Genomic DNA, 15,676 nt, shown 5'->3' on the forward strand with positions numbered 1-15,676 from the left:
GATATTCTCTTCTCGCGAGACTTGTAAGCGGCCATCTTCCTCCTGCCCCTGACAGTCTCTGCTTGGGGTCACAGGGACACGAAGCCTGGTGCGGGGACTTTTGGTGACCATGCTCTCCCGGGTGGTACTTTCTGCCGCCGCCAAAGCAGGTGAGGGGTGTAGACCCGGGTCTGGGCTAGCGGGGTAATTGGAAAGAAGAGTGTCTAGAGGTCACAGGGAGGGGGAAAGTGGGTGAGAAAAGCGGAGCGACATTTGGGCCTGAGAGGGGAGTAATCGCGGCACGGCACGGGGAAGAGGGCACAGGGTCTCGGGGCACTGGAAAATGGTGCACGGCTTGTAGTGTTCCGGCCTCTCGGAGACTGAGCACGGGGCAAACTAAATTTCATATTGACTTTGCTTACCTGCATCTTCTGTATCTGCAGCCCCCTGTCTCAAGAATGCAGCAGTCCTAGGACCAGGGTAAGTATGAGGAGTGTAGTTCTCCCTTTTGCCCTTGTTTACCACCTCGTTCCATTCTCTGTTTCTTCCTCTTAGCTTTAGGTCAGATGTTACCTTTTTGCATAATTTTGAGACACTTCAAACATGTTCCTGTAACTGCCAGGAACATTATCATATCACCTAATGACAAAGACTTTAAGAGAATAAGTATCTTACTAGACCAGAAACTGGTTTTGATGTCTTCTATGCCCCGCCCCTCTCCCTATGACCTTCAGCTACACATAGCTGCCACAGCCTAAATAGAGTGTACCCAAGCCAAATTAAGAAAGTGAATCGTGTTGCTTTCAGTGCCCCCTCCCCCCGCGATTCCTGCTTTTACTGCTGGATCCTAAGAATCAGAGAAATCATTAATTGATTCAGTAAATGTTTCCGCTCCATAACCATAAGTGCAGTAACGTGTAAGGCTGAACTCTCGGGCAATCTAGGCATAGAGGCAGCTAATGAGTACTGCTTTAGAGTGAGGGTTCCTAAGGTAGAAAAGGTTATACTTGGCTCACCACTTAGTAATTGTGAGATCTCATTTTGCACACCTGTAATAAGATATAATAGTACATTGTGGTTTATGAGGATTAGGAGACTTGATTCCTGTGAAACTAAAAACAGTGCTTGGCACATAGTATGTGCTTAGTAAATATTAGCAGGAGTTATTATTAAAATCATTTCCTCAAACATGTCAGTTTGGAACTGGGGATGCAGCTCAGTAGGAGAGCCCTTGCCTACCATATGAAGCCCTAAGTTCCATCCCCAGCACCACCAGAAAAATGTCAGTTTTCTTTGAGTCTTCTTTTTTAACTCCCAGACTTAATCCTAAAGCTTGCAAAATTTGATAACTACCTTTTGGCTATAATATGCTACTTCTAATTTATCAGAGAAAAAGAACATATTAAAAATTATTGTGATATAGGTAATAGGTTAAATAACTGTGTATAAAAGATATAAAGAACATCCTTCATTTTCTTTCAACACTCCATCTCCAGCACATCAGCAAGCCTCTTCCTTCAGATTATGTTTTGATACTGACAACTTCTTCCATTACCACTAGTACTGAAGTGTGAACCATCATAATTTTCACCTAGCCTGTTTTCAATAGCTTTGTTTTTTTTTTTTTTTTTTTGTACTGGGGATTGAACCCAGGGCTGCTTTACCACTGAGCTACATCCTCAGCCCTTTTTATTTTTTACTTTGAGACAGGATCTCACCAAGTTGCTAAGGCTGGCCTCGAACTTGTGATCTGTCTGTCTCAGCCTCCCAGGTCTCTGGAATTACAGGTGTGCACCACCATGCCTGACTTTGTGTCTCTGTTCTTGTCCCAGTAGAACCCATTTTTACATTAACTAGAGGGATTATGTCAGATTCCATCTGAAACCTTCAGAGCTCCTATTCCACTTGAAATAAAATGCAAACTGAGCATAAAAGTTATACAGGCCTTTCTGTTTGTCTAACTACCAAGCTCATCCTCGCCTTAAGGTCTTTGTGCCCGTTGTTCTCTCTTTTCCCCAGTTTGTCAAATGTCATCTGACCTCCTACCATAAAGTTTTTCTCCTCCCTTGCTTCCTATGTCCTAACCTTCCATTTTCCATTTTCTTCACAACACTGATAGCTGTCTGAAATTGTATATCGACATGCACATACTTCTCACATCCCCATGAGAATGTTGAAGACTAGGACTTAAGTCTGTTCATTGCTGTGTTCCTGTTGCCTGGCATAAGTAGAAAGTCAGTTAATGTTTTGTTGATTAAGTGAATAAATGTTAGCTGAGGTTTGGGGATGCCTTTATAAAGTATATGCTTGAGATGTTCTGAAGACTGGTTGATTTTGGCAATCATCATTAAAGAAAAGGCATACCAGGCAGCATAAGGCAAATGTTAAGTATTTCCATACGGATGGTGGTAGGAGAATGAGGTTTAAAACTTGACAGATACTGTGTCATGTATGCTATATTTAGTTTACTTTCTGTAGGTAGAAGAGAGCCCATTGAAGAGTTTTCAAGTCAAATTTGCATTTCAAAAACATTGGCAGTAATATAAAGGGGATAGATTTAAGGAATATTTAACAAGAAGCAGAGAGATCGGATTTTGGATTCTTATAATTTGAGAAAGAGATGATACAACCTTCAACTAATGCAGGCAATTGGGGAGAAGATTTGTGTTGACCTAAAGCAAGTTCTCCAGTGCTATAATTTATGTCAGTGGTTTTAAGTGTGGGGAAGTATTGCTCTCCACGGGACATAAGAATAGTTTACAAATCTACTGATTAATGGTTCAAGTCCAGTACTGGCTATATTTAGAATATTGTTGGAAGAAAAGTGGGGTAGGACTGATCACACACACCTGGGATAAGAAGTGGATTTATTGTCAGGAGCCTGACAAGGCAGCTCTGCACATAGAAAGGGACAGCAGCAGCAAGCGAGAGAGAGCAGCGGCAACACCCCCTTGAATGTTACTTTTATAGGTAGAATCATGGCTACGTGCTAGAGGCAGGTTTAGTCTTGACTGACATAGTAAGCATCTCCTGATCTTGTGGAAGGCAAGTTTGTTTCTTGGGAACAGAGACAGGCACTTTTCCTGTCTCAAAGGGGGAACAGGGAAACTGGCATGTCTCTTTATCTTATCAAGGAGAGAACAGGGAAAGCAGTACATCCCCATTTCAGGGGCCAGTAAGTTGTCTCCTATCTCTCACTAAGAGAACAGGGAGAGATCAGCATGTCTCCAGGCCAGTAGGTTTTATCTTGGGCTGCTTTATATTTCTTGGGAATAAGAATAGTATTCATAAAGTGGGGGTGGGAAGAAGGAAGAAGGCTGCAATTATACTAACAATTGTGTTCAATTCTGTATACCTCATTTTTTTAAAAAAAGTATAGATTCCTTTTTGTGGTAAGTAGTCAGGATTGTGATGGAACTGAGATATTTAACCCAGATATATGAGTATTATCTTACATAGAAGTTCCAAGGATGTAACTGAATTTAAAGGTGAACATAATTAGAGCCTAACATTGAAAGTTCTGTTTTACATAGTTCACACATTGTTTCCTGATTCAAAGCCCAACAAACGGAATATTCAAAAAGTTCAAAGTTCAGGAACTTACAACACAGCAGGCATGGAATAGCTATCTATTTACATATAACATTATTATTGGCTAAGCATCAGTCTAAGTACATTATATATTAACTCATTCCTCAAAACAACCCTATAAGTTAATGGGTTTTGTTTTTTTGTTTGTTTGGTTTGTTTTTTGTTGTTTTTTTTGTTGTTTTTGTCTTTTGCAGTTTACATAAGAGAAATCTGAGATTATAAAAGCTTAAAGTTAAGGAAGTCGGATCCTAGGCCAATGTGGTGAAGATTTGAGCCTAATTTTTCTTCTATTAGGCGCAGGGTCTCTGTTTTAGTGCCTAAGTCTTTGATCCATTTGGAGTTGATTTTTGTGCAGGATCAGATAGAGGTTTAATTTTATTTTGCTACATACGGATTTCCAGTTTTGCCAGCACCATTTGTTGAATAGGGCTATCTTCGCCAATAAATTTTTTGAGCCCTTGTCATATGAGATAACCATATTTATGTGGGTTTGTCTCTGTCCTCTATTCTGTATCATTGGTCAACAAGTATATTTTTGGTGCCGATACCATGCTGTTTTTGTTACTATAGCTCTATAGTATTGTTTAAAGTCTGTTATTGTGATGCTTCCTGCTTCACATTTCTTGCTAAGGATTGCTTTAGCTATTCTGGGTCTCTTATTTTTCCAAATAAATTTCATGATTGCTTTTTCTATTTCTGTGAAGAATGTCATTGGGACTTTAATAGAAATTGCATTAAATCTGTATAACGATTTTAGTAGTATGGCTACTTAACAGTATTAATTTTGCATATCCAGGAGCATGGGAGATCTTTCCATCTTCTGAGGCTTTCTTCAGTTTCTTTCTTTAGTATCTGTAGTTTTCATTGTAAAGGTCTTTCACCTCTTTTGTTAGATTGATTCCCAGGTTTTTGTTTTGTTTTGTTTTGTTTTTAAGGCTATTGTGAATGAAGTAATTTTCCTAATTTCTCTTTCAGTGAATTCATAGCTGATGAATAGGTATGTATTTGGTTTGTGGGTGTTGATTTTTGTCCTGCTACTTTGCTGAATTCACTTACTAGTTCTGGAAGTTTTCTGGTGGAATTTTTGGATCTTCTAGATATAGAATCATGTCATCAGTAAATAGTTGTAGTTGGAGTTCTTCTTTAATTTCTTCGTTTTGTCTAATTGTTCTAGCTAAAGTTTCAAAAATGGTGTTCAATAGAAGTGGTGAAAGAATACATCCTTGTCTTGTTCCAATTTTTAGCAGGAATGCTTTCAATTTTTCTCCATTTAGAATGATGCTGGCCTTTGGTTTAGCATATATAGTTTTTACAATGTTGAGGTATATTCTTACTGTCCCTAGTTTTTCTAGTGTTTTGAACATGAAGGTGTGCTGTATTTTGTCAAATACTTTTTCTGCATCTATTGAGATAATCATGATTCTTGTATTTTAAGTCTATTAATATGAAGAATTATGTTTATTGATTTCTGTATGTTGAACCAACCCTGCATCCCTGCAATGAATACCAGTTGATCCTGGTGCACTATCTTTTTAATGTGTTTTTGTGTGCAATTTGCCAGAATTTTATTGAGAATTTTTGCATCTATGTTCATCAGGTATATTGATCTGAAGTTTTCTTTCTTTGATGTGTCTTTGTCTGGTTTTGGTATCAGGGTGATATTAGCCTCAGAGAATGAATTTGGAAGGGTTCCCTCCTTTTCTATTTCATGGAATACTTTGAGGAGTAAACAATTAATGTGAGGAGAGAGCCTACAGATGGGAGAAAATCTTTATCACATGCACCTCCGATAAAGCATTAATCTCTAGCATATATAAAGATCTCAAAAAACACCAAAAAAAAAAAAAAAACCCACAAATAACCCAATCGATAAATGGGCTGAAGAACTGAACAGACACTTCACAGAAGTATAATTGATCAACAAACATATGAAAGTGTTCATCATCTCTAGCAATTAGAGAAATGCAAATCAAAACTACTCTAAATTTTCATCTCACTCCAGTCAGAATGGCAATCATCAAGAATACAGCAACAATAAATGTTAGCAAGGATGTGGTAAAAAAAAAAAAGTATATTCATACATTACTGGTGGTACTGCAAATTGGTGCAACCACTATGGAAAGCAGTATGGAGATTCCTCAGAAAATTGGAAATGTAACCACCATTTGACCCAGCTATCCCTCTCCTTGGTTTATACCAAAAAACTCAAATCAGCATATTATAGTGATGCAGCCACATCAGTGTTTATAGCAGCTCAATTCACAATAGCTAAACTATAAAACCAACCCTAGGTGTCCCTCAATAGATGAATGGATAAAGAAAATGTGGTATATATGCTCAGTGGAATTTTACTCAGCTTTAAAGCAGAATAAAATTATGGCATTTCCAGTAAATGGTTGGCGTTGGAGAATATCATGCTAAGCAAAATAAGCCAATCCCCCCAAAACCAAAGGCCAAATGTTTTCTCTAATATGCAGATGCTAATTCACAGTAAGGTGTGGGGGGTGGGGGCACTAGGGAAGAATAGTGTTACCTTAGATTAGGAGGAGGGGATGTGAGGATAGGAAAGATGGTAGAATGAAATAGACATTATTACTGTATGTATATATGTGACTACATGACCAATATGATTCTGCAACATGTACAGAAAAATAAGAAACTATATCCTATCTATGTATGATATATCAAAGTACATAAATGCATTTTACTGTCATGTATAACTAATTAAGACAAATTTTTTAAAAAATTAAAAAAAGCTTAAAATTACTTGCTAAAAGTCAAGTAGCAGGTCTAGGATCTTAACCCAGAGAGCTTACCTACAGAATCCATTTTCTTATGTATTTTACTGCTTAATAATAGACATACAAAGTGCTAGACGGGTGATCTATGAGGCTTATAGAAGGGATTCCAGTATTGGGTGCAAGTTTACAGAGTGTAAGTCATTGTCCTTGTCACACCTAACCCTCTTATTTTTAGTCCATTCTTTTCCCATTATGATAGTGAGAAATTGCCTCAGTCTTCGATCCCACTCATTGTTTCTGCTGATTGTTCATACATTGTATTTTCTTGGAAGAAGAGGTTTTAAATTTGTACAATTATTAACCCATAGGGTATTGCAGGCAACAAGGATCTTTCATACTGGGCAGCCACGTCTTGCTCCTCTACCACCTCTTCCTGAGTATGGAGGAAAAGTTCGTCTTGGGCTGATCCCTGAGGAATTCTTCCAGTTTCTTTATCCTAAAACTGGTGTAACAGGTGAGCATATGTCCAGTGTTTAATAGTATATTTGGATGGTAGCACTATAATCTGGTCAGTTGGGTTTTTTGTTTAGTTTTGGTTTTGTATTATTAGTCAATAGGAAAGCAGGTTTTGCATGAGACTTTATCCTTACCTCTACTAAGTGGAATACCATCCAAACTGCTTCCCCCCCACCCTCATCCTGACATTTGCATATTTGACTGTTTCCTGGAGCTTAGATACTTACAACTTATTCAGAACTCTCTTCATGCTTCCAGATTCTGCCTTCTAAGTTCATTTCTTCTGGGGTTATCTCTTATTGGATGTTGCACTATCCACTTAAAAAATCATCCTCTATACTGTTCTTTACTCAATTCCAACAACACAATTCTCAGGAAGTCATAACTACTATAATTCCAAAATATGTCCATCTCCAAACCATTTTTCTCTCCCTCTTCCCCTCTGCCATCATTTCTGACCTGTTCTATTTCGATATACCCTGCTTCCATTCTGGTCAGTTGTTTTTGAAAAAGAAATTTTGAAGGTGATTTAGTATGACATTTAGGTGCTCTGACTTGTCTTTGGAATGAATTTATTTGGTATTTTTAACTTAATTTTATAACATTATTTCCATTTGTTGTGATATACCAAATTTTTTGAATGCCGGTTCCATGCTAAGCACTATTCTAGGCACACTGTCAGATAATAAAAAGAGCTATGGATAAAAATATAATCAAATAAAGCAGAAGAGACTACTAAATTTTGTGTGCATACAAAAACAAATTGTACCATCATTTTCAGTTCTTATAAAAAAGCAGAAACTTTCAAAACCTTATATCTTTATAGTGAATATGACTTCACATATCAAGATTTCTTGAGAATTTACAGGATTTCTATGAAGACATTTTTATTACCTAGAAGAACTAATAATTTGCTGAGGCTGTTTTCTTGAACCTAGGTTCCCTGATTAAGTCAGCCTTCTTTTTTTTTTTTTTTAATTTTTCAATATTTATTTAGTTAGTTTTGGGGGGACACAACATCTTTATTTTTTTATGTGGTGCTGAGGATCGAACCCAGCGCCCTACGCATGCCAGGCGAGCGCGTTATCGCTTGAGCCACATGCCCAGCCTTCTTTCTATACGGCCTTTCTTATTGTGTCTGATTAAGTTTAGGATTCTTTCTGTTACATGCACTGCCTTTCTTGCTGTAAGTAAGAAGTAAGTACTGTTGTGACCAGAGCATTAGAAATCAAAGGTGGTTTTTAACCCTAGTGTTAACTGAAATTGTAAAAAGATCATCCATAGATGATTAAAATGTTATATATGATAGGCCTTTCTTGCAAATTTACATTTAAAACTTATGTACTAAAGGGGATTTTTTTTTTTTTAAGAAACTTGGAACTTTGTATGCGAAATAGGTAAAATGTATTTGAGACTGTAACTTTTACTCCTATAATGTATCCTAACATTGTTATTACTAGTGCTGCCCAGAAACACTGTAAAATGCTACCCTAAAGCCCTCTGTGTCCTAGCTTGACATCTTATGAGGCGCATATGTGTTTGTGTTCTAAATATGGTTTGTGTCTTTTCAGAACTCATAACCTGGTCTGTTTTTTTTTTTTTGTTGTTTTAACGATAACTATATTTGAAACTTTATTATTAGATGTTGTAGAAGTTGAGCAGAATTCTGATAGTCTTCCTTTTATGTACATATGACTTCATTTTAGTTGTTTCTTGCTTGTTTCCTATGTCAGATTGCAATTTAGTAAAATATAGGAAAGGAGTAGATAAACTTTGTCCTGTTCAATGTTCCCATTCAATAAATAATACAATTTAATGGACATATTACTTCAAGAAAGTATCCTGACATCTTTGTAGAAATAGTTCCTGTTTGTTAAGTTATTGTGCTACGTGCTTCATATACTTTATTTCTCACTTTCATCAGTCCTTTCATCCATTCAGTTTTGGTGTTTTGTCTTTGAATATGATTATTTTAAATCATTACTAAATTTTGCTTTCAAATAATTAAATGTAGAAGTATCTTTATACCCTGCTTCATTTATATTTATATTTAAATATTTAACATACTTAAATATAACTCTTTCTTCTTTTAGGACCCTACATGCTTGGAACTGGGCTTATCTTGTATTTTCTATCCAAAGAAATATATGTGATTACCCCAGAGACCTTCTCTACCATATCAATAGTGGGGTTACTCGTCTATGTAATTAAAAAATATGGTGCCTCTATTGGGGAATTTATTGATAATCTCAATGAGGTAAGAATCATAAACTTTATTTCCCATTTTAGTCTATAGCAGAAACATCAAGGCCTTCTAATGATATTTTTTATATGAATGGAGAGGAAGAACATATAGAAAAAAATCTGTGTTAGTATTAGTTATCAATCTGAGATAATTTTTTTAAACCTACTAAACTCCCTAAATTTTCCATAGTTTTGTTCATTCAACAAGATACTATGTAACTCTTATGATAGGACAATTCTTTTTAACAATTTATGTATTCCTATTTTTGTTTCTTTGTGGGTTTTTTCATATTTTTTTTCACATATGAGGGGTATAACTTTGGGGAAGCATAAAATGAATCTAGTTTTGTAAGCCTTGGTGCTTTCACTGATCTTTTTTGTTAATATCATAATTACAGCAAAAAATTGCCCAACTAGAAGAGGTGAAGCAGGCTTCCATCAAACAAATCCAGGATGCAATTGAGTTGGAGAAGTCACAGCAGGCACTGGTTCAGAAGCGCCACTATCTTTTTGATGTCCAGAGGGTAGGTTTCACTAGTTTCTAAGGAAAATGAAATTATTCATTTGTATGCGTTAAAAAACAAACGAGCTACCAGGCACGGTGGCACACACCTGTAATTGAATGGCTCCAAAGGCTGAGGCAGGAGGGTTGCGAGTTCAAAGCCAGCCTCAGCAACTTAGTGAGGTGCTAAGCAATTTGAGACCCTGTCTCCAAATAAAATACAAAAAAGGGCTGAGGATGTGGCTCAGTGGTCTTGTGGTGTCCCTGAGTTCAATCCCCGGTACCCAAAAAAAAACAAGGAAACGCAGGGCTAGGGATATTATGTTCATTGGTGGGACACTTGCTTAACATGCATTAAGGCCATAGGTTTGATCCCCAACACCGCAAAAGAAAAGAAAAATCACAATCTCTTAATGAGGAATAATTTAATAACTATATTGGGCGTATTTTATTTAGAAAAGAGAAGATTGGGATAGAAGTTGGCAGTTACAGCCATTTAGACGTTTAAGGATTGTCATCAAAAAATAATTTTAAACTATTATAAAAATAATTTAAATAGTTTATCTAAAGTTAGAAACAGTAGAAGTTCTAAAAGAACACATTTTGGTTCCACACAAAAGGAAAACAGTCATGAAGTTACAGCTAGTTAAAAAATGCATACACTAAGAAAGGCCAAGTATTTCCTACAAACTTGATATAAGAAAATCTTACATATGTGCTCTAAGAAAACCTGATACCTTACATTCAAATTCACAAAGAAAATTCAGGTAGTAATAGTACTTTTTTTTGAGAGAGAGAGAGAATTTTAATATTTATTTTTTAGTTTTTGGCAGACACAACATCTTTGTTTGTATGTGGTGCTGAGTATCAAACCCAGGCCGCACGCATGCCAGGCAAGTGTGCTACCACTTGAGCCACATCCCCAGCCCACAATATCTTTATTTATTTATTTATTTTTATGTGGTGCTGAGGATCAAACCCAGGGCCTCACACGTTCTAGGTGAGTACTCCTCTGAGCCACAACCCCAGCCCAATAATGGTATTTTTTATGATGTTGACAGCATATTTAGATTCCAAAATCTTTATAGTTTCCAAAATAAGGAACATATTCAAGTATTTTGCCATTATTTTTGTTGAGCCCTGTATTTTATGCCTAATATGTAAAAGATGCTCTCACAATGAAATTTTATATTATAAAAGCACCTTTGAAATGAACAATGCAGTGCTAAAATAGGGTAAGTTATCTGAAATATTAAAGATATAAGTCAATAATTTTTTGGTCTGGTTTCAGTACCCTTTGCATCAGAGTTGGTGTAAGTCTTTGGGCCAGTTCCAAGATTTATGAAATCAAAACCTCTATTAGGGGCTAAGAATCTGTATTCTTTTAAATAGGGTCCCTAAAGCATATAAATGTCTTAAAATCTTAGAAAATATTAAAGCCTCTTTCTATGTATATTGAGGTTAAAATTAGAGAATGCTTCTTGTCTCATGTATAATACTGCTTCAGCACACACACACGGATATGTAGATTGTGCCTTTTTTTTAAAAAACCAAGTCAGAACTTGTAGCTTTTTCATAAGTCATATGACAGTCATTTAATATGTATTTGTTGAGTTCTTCCTATGTGAATACTGTGGTGGTTAAGGCAGGGTATAGAAAATATATTGGAGAAAGAAACAAAATTTCTACTTTATACAGTTTATTTTCTAGCCAATTGGGGAAGAACAGAAATAGTTGAGTAGATGTAAATGTCAATGGGTAGTAAGCACCAGGAAGGACAGTAAATTAGGTGTTGTTAAATCAGTGTTAAAGCAAAAGAGATTATAGGATGAGGGAGTTACTATTTTGTAGGGTGGTCAGGAAAGGCCTCTATTTGAGCAGAAAGAAATGGTGGTACAAGCTATGTGAATTTCTGAGGAAATAATATTTCAGAAAGAAGGAAAAAATAAGTGCAAGGGCCCTAAACCTGGAAGTTTTCTTGGTATAGTCCTGGAAAAGGTCAGGAGGTCAGTGCAGCTAAGGCGGGATGAGTGACGGGAAGAATAAAAGGAAGTAAGGAAGAGAGTGGTCAGAGGATAGACTTTGTAGCCTGACTGCCTGTATTTGGATCTTGGCTTCACAATTTATTAGCTCTGTAACCTTGGGCAAACTCCTTAACTTTTTGCCTCAGTTTTCTCTCTAAAATGGATATAACAGTAACTATCCCACAAGTGGTTTAAGATTTAATTGAGGGGCTGGAGATGTGGCTCAAGCGGTAGCCCGCTCGCCTGGCATTCGTGCCGCCCGGGTTTGATCCTCAGCACCACATACAAATAAAGATGTTGTGTCCGACCAAAAAAAAAAAAAAAAAAGATTTAATTGAATTGACACACAAGTGTTTAGAACATGGCACGTACTCAAAAACGGTTAGCTATTATTTGACTAATCAAGTATTTGCACATAAGTAAAAAGACAAATGTACAATCTTTGCTGCATTATATGTTGAGAAAAAATTAAAAGACCTAATTTATTAATAGAACTTGGTTACATGGGTCATAGAACACTGATATGGTAAAATCCAATGTAACTTAAAATTAAAGTGGGCTTGCATTTCATAGCTAATAAAAGTGAAGTACATATACCAGTTTAGTAAATATTTCTGGGAAAGAATACAAGAAATAAAGGAAAATGGTAGCCTGTGGGGGAGCTGAGGAAGACTTTTTTCTTAACCGCCTACATTTATAAATACATTTTTACCACATGCTGTTATAATTATTTTTACTATATGTTATATTAAAATAATTATATCTAAAATAACAGGAGAGAGACATTCTAACTGTATCAGAGCAGAAGTATTACTTTAAACATGCAAACATTATTCATTATTTCTTAATTTTTCTCCAGAATAACATTGCTATGGCCTTGGAGGTTACTTACCGGGAACGGCTACATAAAGTATACAAGGAGGTAAAGAATCGCCTGGACTATCATATCTCTGTGCAGAATATGATGCATCGAAAGGAACAGGAGCACATGGTAAACTGGGTGGAGAAGCACGTGGTACAGAGCATCTCTGCACAGCAGGTATGTGATTTTGTAGCTTTTTCTAGTATCTCTCAAAGCAAGTTTCTGATAATGCTTTTTAAAGGTAGGAATAGCTAAAAAGGAGTCTTTTAGCTTAGAAATAGCAAGGTGAGTCTCATTTATATTTTTGGATGGTCGTGGTGTAGAAGGTATCTGCACAAATTCCAAGGCTTTCCCCTTTTCTCAAAGTTTGTTTACCACAGGTCATTGAGAATAATGGTTGTAGGTAGCATTAACCAACATTTTATTTCTCTTTAAAATGTAACATAAGCCCCTTCCATTTCCTAATTCCACAATCTCCATTCCATTTCCATTTTTCTAGCTAAATCTTAATCCATCTATTTTGAACACAAATGTTTTCTACTATTGAACAGAAATGTTTTCTATTAATTGCTTAAACCGTATTTGTTTGTTTTTTCTTTTCTTTCTTTCTTTTTTTTTTTTTTTTGGAGGGGGTTGTTAGTTGGTTGTTGTTGCTGTTTGTGTTCTTTATTTACTTAGGACTTGATTTCCTCTTTCCAAGATACATAGCACTGAATATTGACCAGGCATTTCTGGTCATGTCCTACATATCTTATACAAAATCAGAACAACAACGCCATCATCTGGTTCAGGTTACACTCCTATAATCTCAGTGACTTGGGAAGCTGAGTCACAAGTTTCACAAGTTCAAGGCCAGCCTTATCAACTTAGTGAACTCTGTCTCAAAATGAAAAATAAAAAAGCACTGGGTATATAGCTCAGTGGTGTGGTGTACCAGATTCAATCCAAAAACAAAGCCTATCAAAATTTGATGGGCTGTTTTTATTTATTGATTTTTAAATAAATTGTTTTTACGTAAAAGTTACATACATGCTTATTCAAAGAACCTGAAAAAATAGCCAGACACAGTGGCACACACCCACGATCCCAGTGACACAGGAAGATTGCAAGTTCAAGGCCAGCCTCAGTAACTGAGTGAGCGAGACCTGTCTCAAAAAATAAAGTCCCCAGTACCCTCCTTTAAAAAAAAAGAAAAATACAAAAAAAAAAAAAAAAATAGAAAACTACCGCAGTCTGGCTGGGCACAATTCACAAGCCACTTGTCAAGCAGAAACGAACTTTATTTTTAGAACGCACACTCCACACCACACTAGCTCTTCAGGAATTCCCTCAGAGCCCAACTGCCACCACCAGCGAGCTTCTCAACCCCCACTCCTCCTGCTCTTGAGGCCGGTTGGCTGGGTTGCGTGGCTGGAGCCAAAAGAGTCCCCCAATGAGCAGCTCTGTGGTCTGAAAGGGCAGGGAAACAGCCCAATGAACATTACGGAGAGGAGCCAATCAGCTGGCAGCTGGAAGTTTGCTGGGGCCACTTTTCGGCTGTGGCTCCCAACAGAAAACTAACAATTATTTTCATTCATTCTTAGCATTTTTTGTATTACTAGTGCTTATTGGGTTGTTTTTTTCAAGGATCAGTTACAAACCAACATTAAGGACAGTTCACTATAGGAGTATCTGTCTTCAAATTCTTTATAGATTTCACTCAAAAGCTGTGAGCCAAGGAACTTTAATTTACTCCCTGGATTTACTTTTAAAATAAATTACATCTCTTCTGTATTAAAATAATTAATTTTATTTCTAAATTTTTCTAGTGGTCTTAACTATATTAAACCAGGATCATCTTGAGTTTTTGGTCTTACAGGAAAGGTGTTTTTTAGAATTATAATATTTATACTCTACCATGTAGGTTCTAACTAGATTTCTCTTTCTTTATCACAGGAAAAGGAGACAATTGCCAAGTGCATTTCAGATCTCCAGCTGCTCGCAAAGAAGGCTCAAGCACAGCCAGTTATGTAAATGTATCTGTCCCAGTTGAGACAGCTACACACAATTGACTGAATAAATGAAAACTAGTCTACATGACAAAATCTTTCTCTATTGCTATCTACTGAAATTACAGTTTACCTTTCCTATAAAAGAAAAGTTCTTTTAATGAGAAAGCTAAATCTGTTGGCCAGTCAGATAGTTATCATTACCCTGCATTTTGAGTTGTTCTTTTGATCACTTTTGAAAAAGCAATATGCTTTTATTAAAACATTGCCTGGTGAACAATTACCAAGTAACAATTTGAATTTATAAATAATCCCATCATCTTATAATAAAGTGACGATTAAAACAAGATTTTTCAAGTTTTGTAATTCTCTGAGGTATAATTTCAGCATTTATCATGAGTAAAACTTAAAGATGTCATTGATTAATATCTTAGAAAACTGTTGGTGAGCTATTTCTAGCTAATGGATAGGTTATGAGAAATGTAAAGCTTTTAAGTACCCAGACTTAAAATAACTAAAGAAAATATTATAAATCAAATCATATCAATAACTATTAAAATTTCAATAGAATGCCTATAGAAAATATTATAGACCCAGTATACTGTCATGAAATCACTTAATGATTTCCAGCACTACAAAAATAAAATAAGAAACCCCACTCCTAATAGTGGAGTTTACCCTGTTCTCAATAGCAAGCATTTTTTTATAAAAAGAAAAATCACAAATGTGTTGGAAGGAATGTGAAGAAATTGTAACCTTTGTGTGCCATTGATAGAAATATGAAATGGAATGGCTACTATAGAAAAGTAAGTTTCTCTAAAAATTAAAAATAGAATTACTATATGATCCAGCCGTCTCGATGTGATAGTACATACCTTCCAGCTTCTTGGAGACTGAAGCAAGAGTATCACTTGGGAAAATCTCGAGGTCTACCTAGGCAATGTAACAAGACCCAGTTTCAAAAAAATAAATCAATAAAGGATCTCAAAATTCTTAGTAGCATTATTCACAATATCTAAAACAGAAGCTGCCTTAGTGCCCATCAACAGATAAATGGAAAGCCAGATGTGGTATAGCTATACAATAGAATATTTGGCCTTAAAAGGAAATTCTGACACTTAATACATCTTGGATCAACCTTGAGGATATTATGCTAAGTTAAATACACCAATACAAAAATGACAAGTCAGTGAGACCGTATCTGAGGTTCTACTTGGTGTGAGTTACTT

General features: G+C 36.1%; 1 protein-coding gene across 1 annotated transcript; it reads left to right on the forward strand.

The window, feature by feature from the left end:
* The first annotated feature begins 14 nt into the window (after window positions 1-14).
* Atp5pb (ATP synthase peripheral stalk-membrane subunit b) lies at window positions 15-14,796 on the forward strand. Its single transcript, XM_026394105.2, has 7 exons — window positions 15-149; window positions 423-459; window positions 6,680-6,825; window positions 8,921-9,084; window positions 9,470-9,595; window positions 12,457-12,636; window positions 14,395-14,796. Exons 1-7 carry the CDS (start codon window positions 110-112, stop codon window positions 14,470-14,472), a joined length of 771 nt encoding a protein of 256 aa, XP_026249890.1. The 5' UTR covers window positions 15-109; the 3' UTR covers window positions 14,473-14,796.
* Window positions 14,797-15,676: the final 880 nt, after the last annotated feature.

This window comes from Urocitellus parryii, chromosome 11 (assembly GCF_045843805.1).
Source record: "Urocitellus parryii isolate mUroPar1 chromosome 11, mUroPar1.hap1, whole genome shotgun sequence".
NCBI lineage: Eukaryota > Metazoa > Chordata > Mammalia > Rodentia > Sciuridae > Urocitellus > Urocitellus parryii.